Source organism: Torulaspora globosa, chromosome 5 (genome assembly GCF_014133895.1).
Source record: "Torulaspora globosa chromosome 5, complete sequence".
NCBI lineage: Eukaryota > Fungi > Ascomycota > Saccharomycetes > Saccharomycetales > Saccharomycetaceae > Torulaspora > Torulaspora globosa.
Window position 1 is genome coordinate 989,396 of NC_050731.1, and position 16,074 is coordinate 1,005,469.

General features: G+C 44.9%; 8 protein-coding genes across 8 annotated transcripts; 2 read left to right on the plus strand and 6 right to left on the minus strand.

The window, feature by feature from the left end:
• Positions 1-17: 17 nt before the first annotated feature.
• SAR1 (Arf family GTPase SAR1) lies at positions 18-467 on the minus strand (the record flags this gene model as incomplete). The annotated part of the gene is made up of 1 exon (XM_037284421.1): positions 18-467. One exon carries the CDS (start codon positions 465-467, stop codon positions 18-20), a length of 450 nt encoding a protein of 149 aa, XP_037140317.1.
• A 468-nt stretch (positions 468-935) lies between these two features.
• HG536_0E05550 (uncharacterized protein) lies at positions 936-2,327 on the minus strand (the record flags this gene model as incomplete). The annotated part of the gene is made up of 1 exon (XM_037284422.1): positions 936-2,327. The coding sequence occupies one exon, from the start codon at positions 2,325-2,327 to the stop codon at positions 936-938; it is 1,392 nt and encodes a 463-aa protein (XP_037140318.1).
• Positions 2,328-2,505: 178 nt separating this feature from the next.
• Positions 2,506-3,159, minus strand: HG536_0E05560 (60S ribosomal protein uL1; the record flags this gene model as incomplete). Its single annotated transcript, XM_037284423.1, has 1 exon — positions 2,506-3,159. The coding sequence occupies one exon, from the start codon at positions 3,157-3,159 to the stop codon at positions 2,506-2,508; it is 654 nt and encodes a 217-aa protein (XP_037140319.1).
• A 459-nt stretch (positions 3,160-3,618) lies between these two features.
• Positions 3,619-4,539, plus strand: MRM2 (21S rRNA (uridine2791-2'-O) methyltransferase; the record flags this gene model as incomplete). The annotated part of the gene is made up of 1 exon (XM_037284424.1): positions 3,619-4,539. The coding sequence occupies one exon, from the start codon at positions 3,619-3,621 to the stop codon at positions 4,537-4,539; it is 921 nt and encodes a 306-aa protein (XP_037140320.1).
• An 88-nt stretch (positions 4,540-4,627) lies between these two features.
• SEC27 (coatomer subunit beta') lies at positions 4,628-7,374 on the minus strand (the record flags this gene model as incomplete). The annotated part of the gene is made up of 2 exons (XM_037284425.1): positions 4,628-7,252; positions 7,357-7,374. The coding sequence occupies 2 exons, from the start codon at positions 7,372-7,374 to the stop codon at positions 4,628-4,630; spliced, it is 2,643 nt and encodes an 880-aa protein (XP_037140321.1).
• A 271-nt stretch (positions 7,375-7,645) lies between these two features.
• HG536_0E05590 (uncharacterized protein) lies at positions 7,646-8,959 on the plus strand (the record flags this gene model as incomplete). Its single annotated transcript, XM_037284426.1, has 1 exon — positions 7,646-8,959. The coding sequence occupies one exon, from the start codon at positions 7,646-7,648 to the stop codon at positions 8,957-8,959; it is 1,314 nt and encodes a 437-aa protein (XP_037140322.1).
• Positions 8,960-9,209: 250 nt separating this feature from the next.
• On the minus strand, positions 9,210-11,597 carry HG536_0E05600 (transient receptor potential ion channel family protein; the record flags this gene model as incomplete). Its single annotated transcript, XM_037284427.1, has 1 exon — positions 9,210-11,597. The coding sequence occupies one exon, from the start codon at positions 11,595-11,597 to the stop codon at positions 9,210-9,212; it is 2,388 nt and encodes a 795-aa protein (XP_037140323.1).
• Positions 11,598-12,047: 450 nt separating this feature from the next.
• On the minus strand, positions 12,048-15,065 carry HG536_0E05610 (uncharacterized protein; the record flags this gene model as incomplete). The annotated part of the gene is made up of 1 exon (XM_037284428.1): positions 12,048-15,065. The coding sequence occupies one exon, from the start codon at positions 15,063-15,065 to the stop codon at positions 12,048-12,050; it is 3,018 nt and encodes a 1,005-aa protein (XP_037140324.1).
• Between the last annotated feature and the right edge of the window lie 1,009 nt (positions 15,066-16,074).

A 16,074-nucleotide genomic window follows, 5' to 3' on the forward strand; every position in this document is an offset into this window, starting at 1 on the left:
TTACACTCTCCACCGTTCTAAATATATTGAGATAACCACTGAAATGCCTCAGCGTACCCATCTCTCATGACGACGGAACACATAAATACCTCCACTGGCCTCTGGCCCTCGATCCTTGAGTTTCCTGTGGTGCTCATCAATCCCAAAGCGGAACGCAGTTCTGCCTCAGAAACAGCATTCGCGGAATCAATCTTGTTACCAAGAACAACAAATGGTACGTTCTTCAACTCAGCGATGTTGAACAAAGCATCCAATTCCACTCTTGCCTCGTTGAATCTCTCTGGATCCGCCGCATCGACCAAAAAGACGATACCGTTGACTTCTGGAAAATAATCCTTCCACAAACGACGGGCCTGAACATGGCCACCCAAATCAAATGTGGTGAATTTGATGTTGCCGATGGCCAATTCTTCCGAAGTAGGATGCCACGTAGGTTGTAGAGTGGCCAATCTGTCATTCTTCAACATATGCAGTAAAGTAGTCTTACCGGCGTTGTCCAGCCCTAGAAACAAAAGTTTACCATGTTTATTCCACAAACCAAGGGAAGCCAAGATGTCTCTGACTGTAGGCGATAGTTAGTAACCGCATCTCTGCAAGGTTTTGTGAAGTTCAGGGCTTCGCCAAATACATACACCAGCCAAATATATCCCAGACCATAATAATATCTTTTCAAGGACTTACAAGCAAGCTTAGCTAGATCAGCTCTCAACGGAAAGCTACAGCCCAAGTATGCTTGTCTTCGAATCGCTTTAGCATGGACTAAATAACTGGTACTGGGTACTGACACGTATAAATTTTCACCGTCCGGGTAACTTCACAAAGCGTATACCGAAATCTCGTTAAGACTAGTCAAAGAAAGCCTGTTATGAAAGTGGTTTGATCGTGAGTTTGCATCGCATTACTACCGTTAGAGAGCCTTTACATAGACCTGCATTTTAATTGGGTTCATTGGATTTTAGTTCCGCATTTATCGGCCTTGTTGCGGCGAGTTTCTCGCTTGTAATCATTAAACCGTCGTTCTTCAGACATATAATCAAAGCGACTTCGAGTCTTGTGAGCAGCTTCTTGGAGACGCCACAGACCTTGCAAAAATACTGGTGGGAATGAACGAAGTCTTCCAGAAGTTTAGTTGCTACCCGCACGGTTGCGATGACTAGTCTGTGCGTCTGACGCTGCGTAAGCGGCCGTCTGAGAACCAGCTGTCCTTGCTCGTCTCGTGTCAGAAAGCAGGTCTGGATCAAGAAAGTAGCCGCCAGGTAAACTATCGATCCAAACATGCATTTGGATTGCATTCTCGCAATCAGCTGGCTGCATGTAACTGTGGGTGTGCTCTTCATGGTGAAAATGGTATACTCTGATGAGCCAGTGTCCTGCTCAGGAGCGTCCTGAGCTTTACTTTCAGACAGTTTAAGAATATGATCAATGGTATCCAGAAGAATAGTTATGCCCTCCTCCTCGGTAAGGTCCGGTATCTCGTGGACAGCTGTATTTTCATCAGTCAAAATTAGTGAGTGTTCTTGTGGAGAGAATATGCCAGAGTCCTTTTCAAGTGCTGGCTCTCTGCTCTTAAATAGTTGTCTCAGTGCTAGATCTTGCAGATGCTGATCTAATTCCGGGGAATTCAACACATCAGTGTTGTCAACCTGCGGCGAATTCTCCAAGGTATGGTCGGTGCTATGTTTGCTGCCGCTGTCCGAACTGTCAGCCGAGGAGACATTTCTTGGTACAGTGTTTAGCAATGAGTCGCTACTTTTGCTGAGCACTCCATAGTCGGTTCCGGAGATCTCCGGTGCCGTGGTAGCGGGACTAAGAAGATCATGGTCTTCACCCTCGTTATCACTGAGCTCGAAGTTCGACATCGACGCAGACAACGTGGTTGCTTGGGTGGCTGCGTTACTCAACGGCATGTAAAGTTGCTCATCGCTCAGCAGTGCCGATCTAAACGTATTAATCTTATCCAAATTTTGCGCCAGGTAGTCGTTGAGCTGATTTGCATACTGCAACAGATCCTCTACGTTCTTCTTGCCCCTTGCAGAGTCCGATCGGCTCTCAGAGGTCTCATTACTCCGTCGTACTGCTGGCTCATCGCCCGCGTCAAACCTCACCTTCTTCTCAACGTTACCGTTTGTGCTGTCTCGTATGCACGAGAAGTCTTCATCCAGCTCTGGAAAGTTGCTGTTCCGAGAATATCGTGTCTTCAACGGGATCTCAAACGTGTCATCATCTGCCAAATCTCCTAATACCATCTGGTCTGCCGCGTCTCCGGCCCCCGGCACTTCTCGAGCAAGCCCGTCAGCGTATAGTCTCTTCTTCAGCCCAACCTCCATCGATGCTGATTGCTCCTGGTCCTATCGCAACCTTCTTCTACTACGTGTTTCTTGCTCAAGAATGGCGTCAGCTCAAGAAGATCGGCGAGCGCTGCGTTACGGGAAACCCGTAGCCATGCTTAACTAAAGAACAGGATATACAAATACACTATAAAACGGCGATCGATAACGACGCTGCTTAGTACAATCTGTAAGCTGGACCCATGGTGGATTTGATGACCAAAGAGCCAACGTTTTGCCAGTTCTTCTTCAACAAGGAAACCAAGAAGTTGACAGACATCAAGATTTGGTTGACCAACACATCTTCCTCCATCTCGACGTTGCCGACAGCGACAGCCAAACACAACACCTTCTTCAATTGGAACTTGATGGTGGATCTGACGTCAGTGACCTTACCGTACAAGTCGTCGTTGTGGGAGACTGGGGTTGGGAACTTACCGGCCTTGGACAATTGAGGACCCAAAAGTCTTGGAACTTGCTTAATCAGCACTTCGGAAGCAACGAACGCAGAGTACTTCTTAGCAAGCTTCTTGATCAACTTCTTGTTCTTGTTGAGCTTCTTCAAGTCCTCCACGGACATCGCATCGACACCGCAGGACTTAGCTCTGTCGACATCAAACGCGTCACCGAAGATACAGATAGACAGGTTTGGTCTTGGACAGACTGGCAATTTCAAAGCACCAGAGAAACGCTTGTCTCTTTGAGGGTCGTAGTTCTTCAAACCAACTTGAAGTTCAACGGTTTCCAAGAAGTTTCTCTTCTTGGTCTCGTTGGAGTACTTCAATAACTCCTTGACGTTTTCCCTGATTTGACTGGAGCTTAGCTTGGACATCCTGTTCTACTCAAAGTCTTCCAAATGATTTGGTGTTCCGTTAGGCTTGCGACTTTGGCCTCTTAGCATAACCTTCAACAGCTCACTGTAACACTTACTGATGCTAAATTAGTACCAAACGCATCTGCCGGTCAGGTTTTGCGTCGGTCGCTGCCTGGGAATTTTTCAAAATTTTCAAAAAAAAAAAAATTGTCAAATTTCGTGTGACTGCTCGAAAACACAGTGCGGTTTCTGGGTTTTGAATCTAATCTACGACTAGCCGTAGTTAAGAGCCACAAAAGATGCAGGGCTGCCTTCAGCCCATTCCAACAGCAATCGGATGGCTCGGAATGTCGCGATCTGGGTTTCATTTAAGCTATTGTTTGTCACGTGACACCAGTGTTAAGCCATACATCAAGGCATGGTGCTGGTACTAGCGGTCGCCATGGCTGGTAGGGCTGTGTAAGGGATCCTGAGGTGATGTCGATGCCATGGCAGGTATTGGGAGGACGTGTTGTGGCTAGGAAACTGTTTGTGAGGTTTAATTCGGGCTCAAGAAGTAGATGGTTGAGCAGACAGCAGAATGATTACTATACTAGAGAGGCAAAGGTACAAAATCTGCGATCGAGAGCTGCATTTAAGCTCATGGAGATTGACGACAAGTTCAAGATATTTTGTCGAAACACACCGCAGCGGGTTCTGGATCTGGGGTTTGCACCGGGTGCCTGGTCCCAGGTGGCTTCAAGACGAATTGGTGACGGCGGGATGGTCCTTGGAGTGGACATACTGCCGTGCAATCCGCCCCCAGGGGTGAGTTCCATACAGGCCAATATACTTTCCAGGAAAACCCAGGAACTGATACGTCTTTACCTCTCCAAGCATTTCAGGCTGAATAAACACGATGATATACACGAGGACCATGGCTATCTGCAACACATGACGGAGGAACTGAGCCGCGAAAGCGATTGTGAGACATACCGCGAGGTATTCTCACCAGACGTCGTGCCTGACAAGGTTGGCAAATATCCCATTGACGTAATTATAAGTGATATGTATGAACCGTGGCCCCAGGACTCTGGATTTTGGACAAATATTACTAATGCAGCATACTACAGGATGGCTAACACTTCTGGTTTGGCGATACGAGATCATTATCAATCCATAGATCTGTGTGACGCGGCTTTGGTCACAGCAATCGATCTCTTGAGGCCACGAGGGCACTTTGTGTGTAAATTATACACTGGGAAAGAGGATAAGCTGTTCGAGAAAAGATTGAAAAAGGTGTTCAGACGTGTGAATCGGTTCAAACCGGTCGCTTGCAGAGATGAATCCAAAGAGGTCTACTTTGTCGCCCGAGAAAAGAGAGACGGTGTCGACAAACTGCTGGTATTTACTGATTAATATGCTTTTTTCTTCAGGCGTGTTGTATATCTTATACAAATTTTAAATGTACAGTACTTCAAGGTTTCTTCGCTAGCAGAAAGCGACCTCAAGCAGTAGCTTCGTGACTTTCCTCTGTGCTCTCTTCTTTGCTAGGCTCTGATACCTCCGCCGGTTCCACTGGTTCCGCCGGTTCTGCGGTGTTTTCTCTTTCTTCAAGCGGGTCCTTTTCCCCGCCAGATTGTTTGCTCTCTTCAATGTCGTCCTGGTTTTTGCTGGTAGAGTTCAAGTCAATCAATGGAGCTTCAGTTACGCTGGATGTCTCGACCGTGAGGATTCTATCCGCTGTTTTTTCTTTACCCTCCGCAATTAAGCTATCTTTCCATTTCTTAACAGTATTGTTAACGTCGTCTGTCTTTAGCCCATATGTGAGACCTAAAATTGCTGCCTCTGAAAATCTCTCATTCTTTATTAATAAGTCCTTTGCACCGTTGACGTCACCTGCTAGCCATAGCGCTTTGAAAGCTAGGTTGTATTTACCTTGTTTTTCAGCCTCTTCTCCTAAGGTCAATAGACCATCCCTGTTATTGAATGATGAGTAAAGTAAGAGCAGCGATTCAAGGTCGTGAGCTTTGGTGTATGCCTCAATCGCAGATTTGAAATCAAATTTCTCTAACGAAGCATCGCCCAGCGCCCTCCATTTCAGATCACTATCTTCGTCGGTCAATATGTCATGGGCTAGGGACAATCGGCCCACCTTCAAGGCCAGATCAAATTGTTGGTCCTTGTCTGGCGAGACCTCTAATGCTTCCTCATAATACTCTTGGCCTTCCAAGAATCTAGAGATTTTCAGTTGTGTCTCCTTATCCTCTATATTGGGCAGGATGCTCTCCATAGCCTCCTGCAACTCACCTCTCAGCGTCAACGTTTGGAATTCCAACACTTCCAAGGAGATCACATAACCATAAATGTGGGTATCTCTGTCGGCCAAGTAAACTTTGTTATCTCTCGCAAGATACCCAAGCAAGTACATCTCTTTTGAAAAGTGTGTCAAGTTGTAAGTCTTACCACCGACAAAGTAATTCAATCTGTTCGTGGTTGTAGTGAAGATGAAAACGTCACCAACCCACTTACCTGAAGCGATTGGTTCATCCAGTTCATGGAGAACTTCAAAGGCATCTTCAGCCCCATCTTCATCGTCAACGTTGCCTTGAGAGACTGCTTCTTCGTAAAGTGAACGATCAAAAGCAAGAGTGTATGCGCTAGCCTCATCCCCACGTTCTTCCTCCGTATTAATGATCATTACCAATTCGCCGTTATCAGACCAAACCACTTCACGAGCGTTGAGATCGATTCTTCTTACTAAGCTACCACTCTCCCAATCAAAAAAGTAAACAAAGCCATCAGACTTGGCACCCAACAAAGCCCCAGAAAATAGTTTGTCTACTCCGTATGTCAAGGGAATAGACCAAGAGGTAACCTCCTTGAAATTCTTGAAATACTTTACTTGGCCATTCTCATTGACAATAGCATAGCTGTTAGAGTCAGGGCCCCAAACGAAGTCATGACATTTGCCAAACGACTTATTTCTCCATGCCAGCGCCGTATAGATGACATACTCACCGTCACCTACCACCGTGACAAATCTACCGTTAGGTGAATGTGTCAATAGTTGTGGGAAAACGTCGACCGAACCCAGCTCCTTTGTTGGTAAAGACAGAGGTTCGTTCTCTTCGACCTCTTCGTTACCTCTAATAATAGCGGTGAAAATATCGGACGCGGCAGCATTTTTACCACCAGACCATACAAGCTTACCAACTGGGTCTAGCGATAATATTGGAACATCATTGCCTATGGCCAGAACAGTGAATCCATTATCGAAACCAGAAGCCACGTAATTCTTCTTACCGGCAGGATGAGTAGCAATACACCAACTTCTCTCTAACCCCAAGTTCAAAGTTTTCTCCAGCTTATAGGTCGAGGAGTTCCAGATTTTGAGAGTTCCGTCTTCTGAACCTGAAATGATTACAGGCAATGTTGGGTGGAAGATCGCGAACGAGACGTTCGACATATGACCTGTCAGCGTTGCGACGCAAGATTTAGTTTGGTAATCCCAGATCTTCACGGTCAAGTCATCCGAGGATGTGATGAGGTAGGGCTTATCGGGTAGCGGATAGTAATCCACGAAGTTCACGCCTTTTTCCTGTCCAGTGGTCAGCGTGAAATTGGGTTGAGATTGACCCAAAGACCAGACCTTGACTGTGCTATCCAGACAGCCGGATGCGAAGGTGTTGGGATCCTTTGGATTGAACGCGACGCACATCACGAAATGCTCGTGGCCCTCGAAACTCTGCTCCAGTGCCCAATTTCTTTCCCAGTTCCATAATTTCACTGTTAAGTCATCACTACCTGACAGAATGTATGGCTTGGTTGGATGTACAGCGATAGAGCGGATATAATCAGGATGAGCTTCAAAGTCGACCACTTTTTCCCCAGTATTGTAGTTGTATACTCTAATTCTGAAGTCGTCACTTCCTACAACAATCCAATTCTTCCTGGCAACAAACCTACCTGCCCTAACAGGCGTCTCTGTGACTGTAATAGATCTGACTTCCGTTTGCGTTTCGTAGTTCCAGATTTCAACGCGCCCTGAGTACAATGTCGTGAGCACCCATGGTTCCGTCGGGTGGAAATCGATGCCTTTGACTCTATCGGATCGATTGCTGAAAGATTTCTGCAAGTAACATCATAAATTCCGTCAGTAAAATACGAATCGATAAAACACAAAAAAGAGCTCAGAGTAAATCAATTGAGCGGCAAACAAAAAATATACCATACCTTTACGTCCAATTTCATCCTGCTGATGAGTTGATAGCTCTCCTTCCCTCGGCAATTGGCTTCTGTGATTACAATACGCCTGTTTTGATGAACACGATACAGTCGACTTGTCCTTGAATAACCAATGCTTGAACTCTGTCCCTTTGTACGTGTCGTTGTCGACGTCGATTTTTTTGCGTCGCTGACATCGCTGTGTCAGTAAATAAAATAATTTGTAAAATAAAATTGTTCATATTTCAAGAACATAAAGGCCATCAGATTTGGATCTTCTCCCGCAAGCTGGGAAGATATGTATTTTAGCATCCTAAAGGGAATTTATGTCGCCATAAGCTTGTTCGGTTCGCTTGCAAGCTCAGCATCGGTGGCAAACCGGAATATCAGTAAGGCATTTACTCTTCAGGACAAAATATGCTCAATGAAATTTGATCCCAAAGACGGCAGCTACTGGAGATTTTTTGAGCAGGTTACCGGGTTTATTTTGCCGCCTTACTTGGACAATTACGACAAGACACCTTATACCGGATTTAAGTTTCTGAGAACCTACAGTTTTCAACCTACATCATTGAATTCGGAAACAAACCTCCTAATGGCATTCTGCAGCGATGGAAAGGTTCAGTGGGATCTTTCTGTTCCAGTGAAACAAGACATTGACTGGAAGAAGCCTTTATGCGTTCATATTGCGACTGAAACGGTCGAAACTCCGCAGAAGAAGCATTTCTGGGCTAAAATCCTCGATATAGGTAAGCCGCCTGGTATACGAAAAAAGAGCAAGAAAGAGACGGCGATTGCAGATCTTGATAATTTCCATTGTTTTAAACTTGCCAGACGCAAGAAATATTTTAACCGAAATATATCGTTATTCTTTCCAGGAAGTTGGGTTGGCGGTATATATTTCTGTGACCTCACTGACGAATCGAAAAGAGACCTCATCAGGTCAATGGACGATAATTTGCTGTTGAAAGAAGCTGGCGACTTTGATTTTTGCACCAAGACAAACGCTATCCCACTGATGCCCCTCGAGTCCGATAACTATAGCAAGAGTTGGAGAGAATATAAGAGCTCTAAACTGCTGTCTTTTTTGGGTAGAATTCAAGAGTTTCGCGTTACCAAGTATGTCCCATTTCTTAACACACCCAATTATCCAATGCAAGGCCTAAATGTTAAAACGGATAAAGCGCCCTATCCAGCCATGACTACGTTCACAGGCAAAGTTCTACGAGAACAAGTGATGGACATTTTCCACAGGAGCAATTCCGTTACGAAAGCACAAGATCCCTGGTTTACAGACATAGAAGTTCAGGAGAACTATTGTTTCTCTACACAGGAAGAGCGAAGACTGAATAAACTTCTCGATCAGACGAGAAAAACACTTGACAGCATAAGTATGTCAGCATTAAACTCAGCCAGAAATTTTTTGTCCAGCAGTGATTGTGAGCAGGCGACTGATCGAACTGATCGGGGGGCAAGAAAATTGTTCAATCGGCTGGAGACCAAATTCTGGGACCACTTACCGCTCTACGACAAAGATCTTGCCTTGATGGGAAGTGACGACGAAAACCTGCGACAGCTGGATAAAAAGTGGAAAACTTTACGCCTAGGCTAATTCACTTGAACCCATCAGCGAGTCGAAGAAAGGCCATAAGTGCAGACATAGACATACATACGTAGTTCTTCTCATGTTTATCACCATCCATGAAGTCCCTATAGCGAAAAAAAAACGGTTCCGCTAGTCGCTTCAATATCTGCATTTCTATATTATCGTCTTTGCGCAGTAACTTGGCAGAAGAGGATCGGTGGCCTGCAATCCCACCGTTGGTATTCATTTATGCGATCTATTTCTACCTAGTCGAGTATCATTGGAATTTCGAGTTTAGAATGTCCGTCGTTTCCGTTGCAGGATGCTGATTACCCATGCTATCAAGGCTGAAATCCCTATTCGGAATGCCATGAAGCTCGGTCGAAGAGTCACCATCGTGCTGCTTCTCCAGAATATTTGGTTGACTTATCTGAAAGTCTTCTTCCTCCTCGTACGAGTTCATCAAACCATTGCGCGATTCAGACTTTTGCCTAGCATGGCCTACACCGGGATATCTCTTAGCTGGTGAAATCGAAGATATCGAATCACTTTCTGGAGTTAACCTTGTTATTTCTGCAGAGGCCGCTTCAATGCCTTCGCCATTCTGCTTGTTTATAGGTTTTTTGAATGAAAGCTTCCTCATTATCTTTTCCGAAAAGGTTGGTTTGGCTGTACTAGAGCTTTCATTATTCGAGGAGACAGGTCCCAGCTTTTCATCTTCTACATCAGACTTTTGGGCCATGTTATCATAATCCATCGCATTATTATAACGAAGCTCTGATTCCCAGTTTTCCTTGTGATCTTTGGCAACATTCCCCAAAGCCAATAGTTCATTTGCAACAGATTTACTAATGACTGTGCCGTCCTTTAAATCGTGTCTTTGAAATGAAGTTCTATCATCCTTTGCTGGTTTAAACCTAACGTCTGGATTCTTCGAGAAAATGATCATCGCAATAAAAGCTAAAATCATCAACAGCAGGATGAGCGAAAAAGCAGCATTCATAATGAAAAACACCCAACCCATAACGGCCGAAACACTGTAACTTTGGTTGAAAAGATCGGAAAAGAACATGAATAAGAAAGAGTTCACCAAAGTCACAGTGCTAATGCAGATATTCAATATGTTAGTTGGACGATCCAAGTATGGTTGAAAGTATATGACGGCAACAAAATAGCAAAGGTCGAATATGAAAATGGCCAGCGCCTGGGTTTTACCTGACGCTTGCGCCAAGCCGATGAACAAAGACTTCAAAAAGATGTAACTTAGAATCACGATATTCCACCAGTAATGCTTCGCATTGAACATAGTGTAGAAAAACCCATACTTGGAAAGAACATATGAATCACCATAAAGTAGAGCGGCCGGGTTGTTGTGAAGCTCAATCGATTTTCTGGCAAAGTATGTGGTTCTAAAAGCCGCCCATCCCATAAGACCAACACACAATATGATGAAAAGACATGCAATGACGATCACCGCTGGCGAATCTCTTTCGGTAAACTCCCAAAAGCTTAAAATCATCAGCTGAGTGAAACCAATGTAAATGTATCTCAACAGTGCTCCCTTCAAAACCGTTCTCCAATTCTGCCTAAATTCAGGAAATCTGGTCGGTTTCATCCAGCCGAGCCTTATACATAGGTCCATGGCATTTTTGCAAACAATGATAAAACCTGCCAGGACCCAGCCACATAGTACAAAAAAAGTGAAACCAGTTGGTACCACGGACGTATTCTCAATATGAACTTGGTAGGCCAACCTTTTAATGCCTCTGAAGATTAGCACATTGGAATTACCGTAAAGAACATCGCTAGCTCTCTTGAACAGTTCAAACGATCTCATATAGTCTAAACTTCTCTGGGTCAGCACAGAGATTGTAGTAGATGTCAAATATAAAGACGGATTGCCACCGGTGGCTTGAACGTACCAACGGAAGATCTTTTGCATAAAACCAACTCGAATGAGCCCCATCGACCAAGCCAGATTTTCGGACCAAGCTGCAGCAATGGGCGGAACTCTATGGACGTGCTCCATGGCCACAACCACCACCGACTGGAAGTATAGGAAAAGGGACATGGTATTCGCTGAAATGTGAGATGCCGCAGTTGAATTACCAAAAATAGATAAAAGCGCTGACATCAACAATCCGATACCAGCAATCACCGCAGTAGCCCATTTTACCCCGACTTGCGAAACGGTCTTACCGTTTGAAAAGAAAGCCTGTACACACGCCAGATACTCACTTTGATTGTTGAAGATCTTCACGGTTGCATATGCATCGATGTCCGGCACTTGATATGCAATTCCGGGAATCCGTTTCGTGTAGCTGCTTGAAACGTATTGTATGGAATCGATCTCAACGTTGCCGGGATGGATGGGACAGAACTGCTTCCAGTTCAAGGAGCAGAGATCTAAATTTTCAGTAATAATCTTAAATCCGTACGCATAAACTTCAATTTCGGCAAAAACAAAGCCATCAATTTGGGTAACCATATTCAAATTGTAATGCAAAGATCGATCATCCGGATTGAAGGTAATATTGAAACTGCTGGCTGATAGCTGAGAATTCTCCATGCACGTGACCAAAGATGTCGCTATCAGGGACCTCTTGGCAGCGACCAGTGTCAGAAGCCATGGTCCTATTAAGAATATCAGCGACAATAACTGCATCTTGCTGGTTCAATGTGAGAAGCCTTGTTGCGGATTAAAATAAACTATCAATTTTTCGTCTTTTCTTTCACTGAGCAAACGGAAAAACCTTACTGAAAGCGAATGGCAGTGACTATCTCCGTGCCCTGAGAATCCCTTCGCGATCGAAAATTTGACAAGCAACAATAATACAATTCGCCTCAACTAGCAGCTACTAGTCACCAAAGTAGTCAATCAATATTCACTTCAATCTGAGTGGTCTTTGATCTCGAGCTAATAATAATCCTAGTAGTTCCTGCCGTTGAATGCATGTAGCGCGAAAAAGCTAAGTTCCGCCGCCTCGTCTTCGGTGACGCGTAATCACAGTAATAATTTCCTCCGAGCCCGATGGGTGCGCTATAGACAGGTAACCAAACAATAGTGCCTTAAGAGAGGCTCAGACTGTTTCACTCAATTGAACTTACGGCAATTTCACATTTTGCTAATGCAAGGATTACCATTCCCGGTAGCTGGAAAATGGGCGTTTAGTAACAGGTCGGGCCACACGTATTGGATGACGTCGAACATGTCATTGACATAGGTAACTGACAGTCCCAATTTAGTCTTAATCATCTCCAGTTCCAAATGTAGCCCGTCGTCGTCGACAAATGCTAAGATATCATTCGTCACTGCCTGAACAACATCAGGTCTGTTCGCGATCGGAATCAGTACTCTCTTCATGCCATACGTCTGAGCCCCCAGCAACTTCTCTTTTACACCACCTACAGGCAATATTTTGCCTCTTAATGTGATTTCACCGGTCATGCATAACAGTGGATCGACTGCTTTTCCTAGAGCCAGCGAGATTAATGCCAAGGTTATTGCCGTGCCTGCGCTGGGACCGTCCTTGGATACAGCACCCATGGGAACATGTAGATGGTACTCGCTGGCCAGAAAACTTTTGACCGCATCCAAATTAGCGCCAATGATAAGCCTCCTGTGAAGCATCGACTTCACCAGGCTACGTCCAATATCGATGGATTCCTGCAAGACACTGCCAAGGTTTCCTGTGGCTTTAATAACTGGGCCCTTAGAGTGCTCGACTGTGCCGGTGCGTATAACTTCAAAAACAAGCACGCTTCCTGTACCATCACTGTTGTAGGATAGGCCATTTACAACGCCTTCCTTGTTAGCCATCCTGATATCGCTTAGAAGCTCAGTGGCAAGGGGATGCAGTGGAAATCCCAAGTATTTAAAAAGCTCTCTTCTTGAAACGGTCTCATTTGGAGACTCGTTTCCCCCTTCCTCGACGTACTCGAGAATTTTACCTCTAACAATGGACGCAAGTCGTCTTTCTAAGCTACGTACACCAGATTCTCGAGTATATTCCTGGATCAGGGAGTCCCATGCTTCACTGGTCAAACTGAATGTCTTGTTATGCGCGCTCAAACCATTCAGACGTATCTGCTTCGGTAGCAGAAATTTGGTGCCGATGTGAACCTTCTCCTCCGGAGTATATCCTGGGATCTCAATAACTTCCATGCGATCTAACAAGGGTCTGGAAATCCCTTCGAGGTCGTTTGCTGTGCAAAAAAAAAGAACCTGCGATAGATCGACTGGAAATCCGATATAGTGGTCCATGAACGTACAATTTTGCTCCGGATCCAACACCTCCAATAAGGCAGCACCAGGATCGCCATTAATTTTGTTCCCATAACCTGAGCCGCTTCCAGTAGTGCTTAAAACTTTATCGATTTCATCTAGTAGTATCAAGGGATTCATAGAGCCACTCTTTCTCAAAGCATTAATGATCAAGCCACACATAGAGCCTACGTAGGTTCTGCGATGGCCTCTTATTTCAGCTTCATTATGCACACCTCCCAGCGAAACTCTCTGAAATTTCAGCTTCAGCATTTCTGCAATCGACTTAGCAATTGATGTTTTACCAACCCCTGGCGGACCTACAAGCAAAAGAATTGGAGCCTTTCCCTGGGTCTCAAGACCTCCATCCGACTTGGCATTTGTATTTAGGTCCCTAACACACAAATACTCCACCAGTCTTTTCTTTACTAGAGGTAGACCGTAATGATCCTCATCAAGTTTCCGACGTGCCTTTTCAAGGTCTAAATTCTGGCATTGCGAATATCTACCAAAGGGAATATCGCAAATGACGTCAAAGTAGCTCCGCAGTACTTGATACTCGGCGCTTTGTGGGTTAGTTCTTCTGAACCTCTTAAAGTCCTTTCTTAACGTTCTGATACCATCTTCATGAACTCCATATTTTTTTAGATTTTTGATAAAACTCTCCAGTTTTTCAATCTCGTCTTCATCGTCTTCATCGTTCTCTCCAGCATCTTCATTATTATCGTTCTCGTTATCTTCCTCGCGACTTCTGGAAGAAGAGCGGAGTACAGATCTCTGCGTTTGATGCTTTTTGACCTGATTGGAAACCGGCAACAGCCTATTCTGCGCCTTAACATCTTCAATAAAGAACCTCAGCGACTTTAGCTGATTCGCAATAAGCCGTGATTTCTCCAGATTTGACGCTTCTGAGAAATACCTTTGAACATACTCCGTTGAGGAGTATAGAGTTTCGAAAATCTGGCGGAACTGTTCGACCATTCGACGGAACAGCTGCACTCTATCAAGCATAAGTTGATTTTTTAGAAACTCAACTTTCTGCTTGGGTGTGGTAGGGAGCACAGCAACAGTCAAATCCATTAAGCTGCTCATTTGGCTCATGGTAGATGACGGCGACTGCTCATTCGATTGTGACTTGAGCTCATTGATGAGGGCTGAAATAGTGGCCCAAGCTTTAGTGAACTGCGACTTGTCCAACTGAAAAAAGAGAGTATTTGATAGCGGCGAAAGTAATAATAAATGCTGCGAGGAGCCTCTTCTGCAAGATTTCTTGTATTTCCTCTTGAAGGAGACGATTGCATCATCAAGCTGTTGAAAAAGTCCGAAAAAGTCTGTGACCGCTTGCTGCTTTTGCTCATCTCTCATATTACTGGCCAAAGCTGTATCATCACAAACCAAGATATCACTTGTCCAAATGCTATTTCCAGAGTTCAGCAATGGCGTCTTGATGGTGGACCGTGCAAGTGCCTTGAACGATACAGTCACCATCCTCTCCTCTGTAAGCACTCCGACAATCTTGCAAACACAACCCACTGATATATTTTCACTTTGAGCTGGGATCAAACATAAGTACAGTGGATTAGTTGCATCATCGTGGCTGAACCTCTGTCCAAACTTTTCCAAGGACTTTATAGAATCGGGGCTGATATTGGCGGACTCCTTGTCGTAGTCTGTAGTCTCAGTCAAAAGGAAATGAGGCTGGTAGCGATCACTGCTCTTGTAATAACCCAGTATTCGATCCCCGACAGCCCTTTCGAGGGCAATCTTGTAAATGAGGCCCGGTAACGGGACAACAGAGGGCGTCCCCTGAAGCGTCAAACACGGGAAATCGGTAAATATGGTAGTGCCAGTGCTCCTATTGAATAACATATCGAGCTTGGGATCTCCCCCATGTTTACAACTCTTGAGTCAGGTTGTATCAGCTTTTGTAGAACATACGGCTCACCCCGCGGCAGTAGTATTCTGAGATGCGAACCAGGAAGGATGACTGATAGAGAAAACAAGGCAACAAGGTTGCATTTATCAGCATCAAGCAGATAATCAAGCATTTAAAGACCGTTTTTTTCGTTAGAATTTCATGCAACTGTTCTTGCGATTTATCGAGGGATCATCCCGGCAGATATTATGCGAACAGAGTCTTGAGTCTTAGCTGTATAGATCAACTCTCAGGAGGAGACAAATCACAGCCTCTCCATCCACTTCCACCTCGCTGGGCACTCAACTCGTCAAGCATTTGCCCTTTCTGCTCTGGTTTGTGTGATCGCACACGTTTCACAGCAGAACCAGCTTTCAGGTTTCATCCCTTTTCCTTGTCTCCTGAGGAGCCTCTGATATGGGTAGCTCATGGCTTTTGTATGGTAGCTTTTTGTGGTCTTAGTAGCGTTCCTTTCTCTCGCTGCAAGCTGCACCACCTTTCCACCTGGAGGCGTTAAACCTCATATCAGCTATCTATGCTGGAAAGTAACCTTGGATCGACAAACTACTTTGTAGAGGCACCCACTCTGGTTGAAAGATATCTTATGCTGTCGCGCTACCTCGGCGGCTAAATGTCTGTTTGCACGATACAAAATAACCGCCGAACCGACGTCGGTGAAACCTCCACAAACTCTTGAACTTCTAACCTTTCAAGCAAGCAGACAGTTGGGCATCGACATGTTATTCCTTTAATCATTATGGAGCTGATGAGGTGATAGCGCAAATGAACTTCAATGATCGCTTTTCAATAGCCTTTGAGAGCTATGATGTCGGTGTGTAAGGCGTTGGAGTAGATGAGGTCATGGTATCACTTCTGTTCGGTTGGGTTGTTAAATGCAATCGCCGAGTTGCTTTGTACTTGCTTCAGTGTGCTCATGTCGGACACTACGGCGGCTATCCGCGT